The sequence below is a fragment of the Hoplias malabaricus genome, chromosome 6 (assembly GCF_029633855.1).
Source record: "Hoplias malabaricus isolate fHopMal1 chromosome 6, fHopMal1.hap1, whole genome shotgun sequence".
Classification (NCBI taxonomy): Eukaryota; Metazoa; Chordata; class Actinopteri; order Characiformes; family Erythrinidae; genus Hoplias; species Hoplias malabaricus.
This window is the reverse complement of record NC_089805.1, coordinates 45196195-45207184: the sequence shown is the minus strand read 5'-3', so window position 1 is coordinate 45207184 and position 10990 is coordinate 45196195. Positions and strand designations below refer to the sequence as shown.

Below are 10990 nucleotides of genomic sequence, written 5' to 3'. Positions count from 1 at the left end.
AGTACAGCTTTAACTTTCAATTCTATCTAATCTCCTCTGAAAGCAGAATAACTTTTATTTTTATACAGCATTCCATCGATGATATCATATGTGAACAAACCATATGAACCAATCAGAACTGCTCTAAAGTACATTTAATGAATGAAGCCTTGTTTTTTTTTACCTCGTTCAAGCCTCTGCTCGATTATTTTATGCAGAAGTGAATGCTGCTGAATTCTTTTTTCACTTTCACAAGGAAATCCCAACAGTAAATGGATCTCCTGCCATTTACATAAGATGAAACAAATAACACTCACAGTTCACAGTTGGCAAGGGGGTTTCACTGTGTGTGTGTGTGTGTTTAACAGCTGGTCGTGGGTGAATTCATTTGCATGATGTTTGTAGAGCACTTCTGCCATCTGCTGGTGTTCTTGCTCCATACCAGCTCCTTCAGTGCCTCTGTCCCCAACATCTCCTCTGTATAAGTATTCATCAGGAGCGTGTTCCTCTTTGCTGCAGTAAGTCTTTCCTGTTCTGGCAAAGCTTTACAATCAGATGCTACACAATGGCTGTTGGGATCTGATGGCATTCAGTTACAGTAACATTAGTTAGGGTCCTGGAGGTTGGGGATTTAAGTTCCGTTTCGGGTGACTGTCTGTGAGGAGTGTGGTGTGTTCTCCCTGTGTCTGCGTGGGTTTCCTCCGGGTGACTGTCTGTGAGGAGTGTGGTGTGTTCTCCCTGTGTCTGCGGGGGTTTCCTCCGGGTGACTGTCTGTGAGGAGTGTGGTGTGTTCTCTCTGCGTCTCCGTGGGTTTCCTCCGGGTGACTGTCTGTGAGGAATGTGGTGTGTTCTCCCTGTGTCTGTGTGGGTTTCCTCCGGGTGACTGTCTGTGAGGAGTGTGGTGTGTTCTCCCTGTGTCTGCGTGGGTTTCCTCCGGGTGCTCCGGTTTCCTCCCACGCTGCAAAAACACACGTTGGTAGGTGGATTGGAGACTCAAATGTGTCTGTAGGAGTGAGTGTGTGTTGCCCTGTGAAGGACTGTTGTCCCCTCCAGGGTTTTTTCCTGCCTTGCACCCAGTGATTCTGGATAGGCTCTGAACCCACCGTGACCCTGAACTGAATAAGCACTTACAATTAATTGTGCTTTATGTTATTGTTGCATCCCAGGTGGTCTTGTTAGCGCAGTTCTAGTTCTAGCTTCTCTTCTAACTTTAGGACTAAGTCCCATTTCTTATTTTTATGTGTACCCTTTTTTTCGAGTGTTATCCTTTCAACTAAGTCACAACGTGTAGAGGGTAAATTCTCCCCCTACTGTCCCTTCTGTAGCTGCTCTACACCAGTCTGCAGTGATATCAGAGGAGCCACTGGGCTTTAGTTACATTTAGGGTCTCATTCTCCTTCAGAAGAGTTCCACAATCAGAGATCACCCCCCTCTCTTCACTCTTCTGTGACATAGAGCTCAGCTCAGATTCTTATTCTGCAGCTTTTTTTACAAGCACTTTGAGATCCACCTTAAATGTTGCAGTATGTCAGACCCTAGAATGTAATTGATTCACCATTTAATGTGGAACTTGAAATTCACATTTATCTACTGAGACCTCAGCTACTGCTTGTGAGGTCTTTTGGTCGTTCTTAGGTAATACAATTACTATCATAGTTTTCAAAAGAGAAACCACTGACATTGGTGGGTTTATTTCCCAACAAAATCTACCGCATCCCCCACCCACCCACAGAAAAATGGAGAAATGGGATTCAACCTTATTGTGAATATTGTGGAGAAACAAATAGGCCAACATTAGTTATATTTCGTTCTTTACTTTGTGGTAAACATTCAGAGTTTGTTTTGTCTACGTTGAAAAACCCCTGCTCCAAAGTTACCCTGTTACACTGAGTTACACTGCTCCAAACCCTTTAGCACTGAGCATTGAGACCATACACCCTGCACACCACAGAGCAGCAAAGAGACAATTGTACCCATATATCAGTGTTAAAGCTACATTTGCCTTTGTAAATATACAACACATGGGCCTATTAACTACAAAAGACCGGATACTCAGGGCTGAGGTAACCCTGATCTCCACCTACACTGCGGTGGTGCTGCGGTCTGAGTCACGGTGGGAAATTCCTATAAGTCTAGGTTTAGGCTTAGTCAGAGTTTGTCAGGGGGCCCAGTCATGAAGCATAAAGGCTGACTCTTCATTTTCAGCACAGCTGTTCTCACACTGCTTCACTGACCATGTAGGTTCACTCTGAAGTCCTACGATTACACACCATACTGCATCTACTGCTCTGCATACTTTGTTTGCCCCAGTTCTTCAGTGGTTAGGTACCCTCTGGACCCCCGCAGAGCAGGTATGATTTGTGTGGTGGAATGTTCTCAGTGCTGTGTCTGATCCACTCGTACCAGTGCAGCACAAACCAGCACACCACCACCACCATGTGGTGAAAGAGGTAAAAGACCATCTCAGACTGTTATCAGCAAAAGGTGTAAAAGCCAACATCCATCATGGTACAGTGGGGGCATTAGTGATGGGCATGTGTGAAGGTACTGTTCATATGAAGTTACATATTGGGAATTTAGAAAGATATATGCTGTCGTCAAGGCTACACCTTTCCCAGGGAAGTCCATGGTTGTTTCAGCAAGATACAGCCAGCCCAGGAAATATTGAGCAGCTAAAGTTTTGAAGTGAGTGAGAAAGAACTATATCCCAAATGCTTAAACATTGTCATTAAAGAGAAGGTGATGGAACACACTGGGAGAAGGTTACAGAGACCTATCGCTAGAGCCAGGCCTGGTTGTGACAGCAAGTACCTGGAAGCTGGGGGGGGGGGGGGTCACGTGACCCTGCCAGGCCCAGCCCGAAAAAGGCAGATTTGGAGGATCCTGTGGACCATGAAGTGTCCATTCCACATATGACCCAAGAACCTGGTGGTAGACACCAGTGTGAGGGAACCTGTCAAGCAAAGGGAGCCTGCGACTCTTGATCATGTGTTTTGTGGATTTGGAGAAGGCGCATGACCGTGTTCTGTGAGTTATTCTATGGGAGGTGCTTTGGGACGTTGGGTGCCAAGGTCATGGAGACGAGCCAGTCAGTCTTTGTACGGTCAAAGTCTGAGGTGTGTTTGCATCTTCAGCAGTAAGTCAAGCTTGTTGTGGGCATGTGGCTCCGTCAGGGCTGTGCCTTGTCTCCACTCCTGTTCCTGATCTTCCTGGAGAGTGTGGCAAGGCGTAGTCTGACACAGGAGGGCCTGGGCTGGGGAGCTCGGGAGGCGTCGTCTCTGTTATCTGTGGACGATGTTGTTCTTCTGTCTTCCTCGTATGGAGGCCTCAAGGGAACAGCTTGCAGCCGAGTGTGAAGAGGTCGGTATACGGCTCATCGCCTTCAAACCTAAGGCCAGGGTTATCTCCAGGAAACAGATGACCTGTTCCCTTCATCTAGGGGATGAGAACCTGGTCCCAGTGATGAAGTTCAAGTATCTCAGGGTCTTGTTCATGAGTGAGGAGAACGACTGTAGACTAGGTGCAGCGTCAGCAAAGCTATTCATTTACCTGTGGATCCATGTCACCACTCTTACCTACGGTCATGAGCTTTGGGTAAAGAGATCGCAGATACTTCCAAGATTTGTTCTCCATGGTGGGATTCGTTGGGCATTCTCGCTGTGATCAGGAGGTTGGAGTCAAACTGTTGCTCCTGGGCAGTGAAAGAAGCCAGTTGAGATGGTTCAGACGTCTGATAAGGATGCCTCCCGCTGGAGTTATACCAGGCACGGCCAACTGGAGGGAGGCTCTGTGGAAGACCTAGGGCACGCTGGAGGGACTGGCCTGAGGATGCCTGAGGATCCCCCAGGAGGAGCTCGTGGAAGTTGCAGTCGCCCTGTTGCCACTGTGAGCCCGAGATGGATTAAGCAGAAAATGCGATGATGATGGAGGTGATGACAATAACAAACACATTCACAGGCTCATGTTTTTACTGCAGCTCACACAGTGGAGTCACGGGAAGGACAAGGTTTTCATGTGGCGCTGGACGAAAGCAGCAGCTTCAGATTTTTCCCCGAGGGAATTACGGCCACATCAGGAATGTTTATCATTTCCGTGTCGGAGTGAAAGCAGCCTTTCTCCCGGCTGTTTTTAGACGGATGGAGGAGGGATGGAGGGGTGAGGGAAAGTGGGGAAGGTGCTGAGGAGGTAGAAAGCACTCCTCTTTGGAGTCAGAGACCAAAACAGCTACCCTGATCCCCCCAGAGGTCAGAGGGGTCAGACAGACCCCTGACTCGGCCTCAATAGACCCTCTGTTCTCTTTACTGAGGGGGATAGGACATGTCAGGAGACATAATGTTTAGGTTCAGTAATTTAATGTTCCCCGTACTCTCTCTCTCCCTCCCCTTGATCTATCTCTCTCTCTCTCTCTTTCTGTGTCCCTACTTCCCCCTAATTTTTCCCCTCCCTTTATTCCTGTGCTCACTCTCTCTCTCTCTCTCTCTCTCTCTCTCACTCCCTCTCTCTATCCCCCTCTCTGTCTCTGTTGAGAGAGAGTGTGTGTGTGAAGATGGCAGTGCTGCTGCTGCTGTGTGTGTGGATCTCTGTCCCGTTGTGTTTTTGTGAGAAAGGAAAGGCGAGGACCTCTCGACAGAGAGACACAGACTTCACGGATAAGGTGAGAGACTAATTACACTCCTCCATTTCACTCTGGGGCTTTTATTAAAGCGCTGCCCGGAGCCCGGGGCAGTGACGGTGAACTCAGAGCAGTGACAGTGGACTCAGGGCTGATGAACAAACTTTTTCCTTTTCTTTCTTTCTTTTTTTTGTGTCTAAAGTTTTCAGTCAATAGTTTTTTTCTACTCTGATTTTAATTCATTTTCTTTTCATCTCTTATCTTTCTTGTTTTTATTGCCATTGTGTTTTCTGTTTTATTTACTCGTGTCTCTCTAGGTTTTGTTTCTGGATGTTTGTTTGTTTGTTTGTTTGTTTGTTTGTTGTTCTACTTTCTCTTCTTCTCTCTCCTTTTACTCTCTTTCATTCAAACTCTCCATTTCCTTTTTTCCTTCCTGTCGCTGTCAGTCCCTCGGTCTCTCGGTCTGGTTCTGGCTTTTTGTCGTTTCCACTGTCATATTTAGTTTGTATTTACGCCTGTTTTACGTTGGTTTTGGTGGTTGTTGTTTGTTTGGACAGACAGATTTAGGGCAGTGTGATCTCAGTTCTGGGTTTGAGCTGGGTCTGATCACACTGTGAGGGTTATTTCAGTCGGCAGCGTCTCATTGGCAGCTCTGCTTCAGCAGTTCAATTCCACATTGGTGTTTTTTTTTTCATTCCGTTGCTCTGTCACTCCGTGGAGGAGAGGAGAGAGGGACTGCAGTCTTTCATCTCCAACCACTCATCAGCTCCTTCCAGACCAGTAAAACCACACTGTCCTCCTCACCCTGCAGCACCCCCTTTGCTCAGAGAGGAGTATTACACTACACCTCAGGACCTACTGACTGAGACAGCCCTGAATCCAGAGTCTGATAAAGGAGGAGACAGAGCGCTGGGTGGAAACTGAGGGGGAAAAGAGTTTGAGGCTAAACATGAGGGAAGCCCCGCCCTTAAATAAAAACAGCCAATCAGATCACGGGTAAATGTTAAAGTGGCAGCTAATACCATACCATAACTGTGTCAAAAACCATGCCCTATTCTCTATAGTGCACCGCTCTGGGGTTCCACCAATACGTTATGGCGTCTGTAAAAATAGTAAGGAATTATTTAACTCTAAATCCAACAAACAATGCACCACCGTAATCAGAGCACATACACAGCAGTGTTCTCCCCCTGTGTAAACAGCCCCTGTTCAGAACGCCCGCTTTCAGCACCTGTTCCTTTAAATGATAATGAGCCGCTCTCTGTTCACCCCGACCCCGAGCGCACAGCAGTGAGGAGCGAGGAGCAGCTGCTCTGGTTTTTAGCTGTTTTCACTCTGTTCTCTTTCTTCTCCGTTTTTACTCAGTGCTCTTATTCCTCCGCGCTCGTTGTGTCTATTCTGCAGCATTTAACCTTGTCTTTGTGCTCTCACATAAACACAGGTCCAGTGCTGAGATTGGACAGACTCAGACGAGTCTCTGCACTTGATGTCGTTTTATTATGTGTTTTCAGACTTAGGCAGCACAAAGAGAACTGACTGGGGCGTCTTGTTCCACAGTGTGTGGTGTGTTCTCCCTGTGTCTGCGTTGGTTTCCTCCGGGTGACTGTCTGTGAGGAGTGTGGTGTGTTCTCCCTGTGTCTGCGTGGGTTTCCTCCGGGTGACTGTCTGTGAGGAGTGTGGTGTGTTCTCTCTGTGTCTGCGTGGGTTTCCTCCAAGTGACTGTCTGTGAGGAGTGTGGTGTGTTCTCTCTGTGTCTGCGTGGGTTTCCTCCGGGTGACTGTCTGTGAGGAGTGTGGTGTGTTCTCTCTGTTTTTTTCCTGTTTGTTGAAATGATTCAGAGTCAGGTTCATAAATGATTCAGTTTCACCTTGTTCAGTTTGGTGAACTCTAAACTCACTAATATAAATTATAATCCAGTGCAAGGGTCAGGTGCTGAGGTGTTTTAGGTAAGGGGCCATGCTTATTGGTGTCGTGTAATGACCAACACAGTACCACATGTTCATAGCTTTATTTCCCTTGTGTCTCATGAGCTGTCCTCTCAACATTGTGCACATAACTGGTTTGGGCTTTAACACACTGGCCACTTTACTGGAAACCCCAGGTGAAGGAGGTCATAGGACTGAGTGTATGCAAACTGTCTTTGTCCCTGCAGCCTCTAACACTGCGGTGGCATATTTCTGACCTTTGCCGAGGGTCATTCGGCACTTACAATGCGCTCTGACCAAACTGACCATTACTGTTACTATTTTTTGTTCTTTCTGTGCTCCAGAGACTTTGGTCAGGTATTTCTGGTTTGTTCCAGTTTAAGTCTGGACTCATCCAGTGAAGAATCTGCTCCATCGACAGTCGTAAACCTGTGTAAACAAATCACAGCGCCTAAAGGTTCAGGGGGCTTCAACGCAAGAGCTGTGTGTTTATTTCTTTTTCTGCTTCTCTATTTTCCTTGATTTATTCCCATCATTTTTTCATTCACTTTCATCTTTATAATTCAGTCGTTTTACACTGAATCCAGTCCAGGAACTTCATTATTTCTGTTTTCTTTTCCTTTCTGTTTTAAATGGTACATACCAAAATTATCTTTATTCTCTTTCTTTTATTATTTATTCATTAATGTGTTAATTAATGTTTGAATCTGAAGTCCACCAACCCACACACTGTGAAACAAGACCCACCCAGTCAGTTTTCTGTCAGAAAACACGGGATAAATTGAACTGTTTTGATTCTGCTCCGCTTCTGACATCAAGTGCAGAGACTTTAGAATGGCCCCGCCCCCTCATCTGAGTCTGTCCAATCACAGCGCTGGACCCGTGTTTATGTGAGAGCACAAAGACGAGGTTAAACACAGCAAAACAGACACAACGAGCGCGGAGAAATAAGAGCACTGAGTGAAAACGGCTAAAAACCAGAGCTTCTGCTCCTCGCTCCTCACTGCTGTGCGCTCGGGGTCGGGGTGAACAGAGAGCGGCTCATTATCATTTAAAGGAACAGGTGCTGAAAGCGGGCGTTCTGAACAGGGGCTGTTTACACAGGGGGAGAACACTGCTGTGGGGTTTGGACCAAAGCAGGTCACAGACGTTTCATTAAGAAACAGAACTGTGTTCCACTGTGGAGAAGAGGGGTGATGTGACAGTGCCTCACAGGGTGTCACGCTCTCATCCAGTCATTTACACATTCATATTTGTGAACAGTTTCACACACACACACACACACACACACACCTGTGGCTAGAACACACCACACTCTTTACAAACACTGGACCCCGAGACCCTGCAGCTGTGTGTGACAGAGACACCCCAATATTGTTGCTCTCCATTGTCTCAGTTCTGGTTGGAGACATTGGTTCTGTAATTTTGGGCTGGTCCAGTTTGGTCTGGACTCTTCCAATGAAAAATCCACTTTGTAAAAGTGTGTAAACAAACCGCAGCACACAAAGGTTCAGGGTGTTCTGGTTATTTATACATTCACAGAGCTGACCACCACCCATTTGTTTTCACTTACAGCCCCCTGTGTGTGTGTGTGTGTGTGTGTGTGAAGACCACAGGAATGTGCCCTAAAGCCGATAACCCCGAGCAGAGAGAGGGAATAGTGAAAGAAGGATGAAAGACGTGGGAGAAAGTGAAGTTTGTAATCGTAATTGCTGTAATTGCTTGTAATTAAGGCGAGGGATTCTGAGGAACGCAGTAATTGCACGTTGCGTCAGTTACGGCTCGTATCTTTATCTCTCATTATGTGAAGTCATGTCTGAGCGCCTGATTGTGGCTCCACATGTCAATACCTCCATCCAGGCTCCGCCTACAAATGTGTGTTTTTTTTTCATAGCTTCTGTTGCTAGGCTACAGAACACTGGTAAAAATGGCTTTCAACTCAATGACCTCAAGTGTTTACTACCTAGTGACCTGAGTAGGGAACAAGCACAGACCGACCAGAAGACACACACACACACACACACACACACCTGGGGACTGTAACACACTCACCCAGTCACACACACACATACACCTACCTGTCAACTGTAACACACACACCCAGTCACACACGCACACACACACAGACTGTAACACACTCACCCAGTCTCACACACACACACCTATAGACTGTATCACACTCACCCAGTCTCTCTCTCACACACACACACACACACACACACCTGTGGACTGTAACACACTCACCCAGTCTCACACACACACATGGGTAATTTGAGTATGAGTGCGTGTGTGAGTGACTGAGTGAGTATGTGAATCTGAAAGTGTGTGTGTGAGTGACTGAGTGAGTATGTGAAACTATCTGCAGGTGTGAGTGTGTGAATGAATGGGTGAGTGTGTGGTAGACCAGTGATTCCAGGTAGGATTCAGTGATGCAGTGGTTACAGAAAACGAATGAATGAATGGATGAAGCTGACGGTGCGGCTGGTGTTTCTAGGGTTAATCTGGGTTTGGTTATTACATCATCTTTTACAGTAACTCAGACCCCGCCTCCAGACTCAGCTCGATGACTTCAGCAGACTCTCAGTGAAGAGAACAAGGACTGTGTGAGTGAATTAAACTCCCAGCCGACAGCCCGCAGCATTACACACACTTTTCCGTCTCCGCTGAACCCACAGAGACACACACATCACGGGGTGGGGGGACTCGGCTCGGATGGTTTCCTGTGCCCGACTCATTTTTATGGAGTGTGTTATACGTGTGTCTATTTTTAGATCTGAACACTCAGCCAATCCCACGTTTAATCAGGAGTGTGTTCCTCTCCGCTGCAGTCACACTCTCCACAGTGGGTTGATTTGTTCAGGATCACAAACACCACTCCAACACACAGCCACTCCCCAGTGCCCCCTGGGTTTGGGCGGTGGAGCAGTGGAACTGTGTTCTCTGGACTGATGCAGCTGCGTCTGATATCTTTGGGGTGAGTTGGAGTACTGTAAAGCCTTCCCTGAAGAACAGAGGCTGCTACTAAAGAAACACAGCTCTAATGAAGCCCCTTCAGATGAGTGGGTTCTCACTGACGTCCGGCCGTGAAGTGGGGTGGGGTGGGGTGGGTTGGGGGGGTATTGACCACCAGGAACTACACACAATGTTTAAAAAGCTTTTATGAAGGTGGTTTCCACTATTTCTAAACACACACACACTAAGTCTTGCCTTTCTGGTTTCAGAGGATGCTACATAGACTTCTATTCATTTTGCTGAGACCTACCCAAACCTTAACCATAACCACTACAAGTCTAAACCCAACCCTAACCCTGACTCTAATCCTAATCCTAAACTTAGCTGTGACTCCAACATTAAAGGAACACTATGTAATTCAAAATAGTTCACTGAGCTGAAAAAGGAAAATGGGTTCTCTCATAGCTACTCCATGCTCAGCACTGCAGAAACTGTGCTATGTCACTTTTGAAGGAAGTTAAACTGTTCTCTTCCTCTTCCCCATTGTTTTCTGTACAGTGCTGTAAAAATGAATGGCACTAGGGGGAGCCTTGAACAAAAAAAAAAAAAACTCAAATATAGTGATTCTTTACCATAAGCGCTGTGGTCCGGTCAAATTGGGTCAAACAGAGGAAAACACGTATCTCCAAAATACTAAGGAAAAAGCCTTCATTACTCCCAATAGTAATCAGTGTAAGAGATTTTCTGTCGGTCCGTTCATCACAGGATACACCGTGTTCGAATGATGCAGTGAGTGAACTACACATCCATGAAAAAGGAGATACATGTTTTTCTTTGGACAGCGATGAGAGTCGGTCATTTTACTGAATCAAAATTTCAACACAATCTTCAGTGAAAAAACATGAAGATATCCCACAGATTTGTTCGTGTTCTGGACAAATACGGAGTGCTTATGTTTCAGTATATGGCACGAGGTCATAGGTCATACCAGGGGGATTGATTTAGAACTCAGTAAGGTCCAGTTACAGGCCAGGTCCGGACTGTCAGCCCTTCTAATGTTTTAGGGCACGCCACCTGAATGAGCTCTTCATTGACTTGCTTTAATCTGTGACTGCGCCGCACTCTGAACCTGCACAGATCTGATTGGCTGAGGAGCGCTTTTGGTGATCTTTGGTCTATGAGTTTACTGCAGCACGGGGGCTCCTGTGTATTGAAGAGCAGGGTGGTTGAAGGTGTTATGGCTGCTCTGTGGATGCTCTGAATGAAGGAGCTGCAGTGTACGGGCTGTAATTATACAGACACCACTGTATTTTCGGTCCTCCTCTGGTTTCACTGTGAATCCCAACCAGCACCGTAAAGACAAGACATTTCCGCTGCTTAAAATAAACACTGTCAAAATTAAACCCTTCTCAGTAATTTATCGGTTTGGGTTCCCATTGGACAACGTCCGCGGTCCACCTTTTAGTGACCTCTGCTTTATATGGTTTAGTATGTTTTTCCCCATTCATTCATTCATTCCCTG

At 46.5% G+C, this 10990-nt stretch overlaps 1 protein-coding gene across 1 annotated transcript in view; it reads left to right on the top strand.

Annotated features, from left to right (window-relative positions):
- The first annotated feature begins 4525 nt into the window (after positions 1-4525).
- The window catches only part of cthrc1a (collagen triple helix repeat containing 1a), a 13257-nt gene continuing 6792 nt past the window's right edge, over positions 4526-10990 (top strand). The window contains exon 1 of the mRNA XM_066673502.1: positions 4526-4633. Coding sequence (XP_066529599.1) covers positions 4526-4633 — 108 coding nt within the window. The remainder of the gene's footprint in view (positions 4634-10990) is intronic.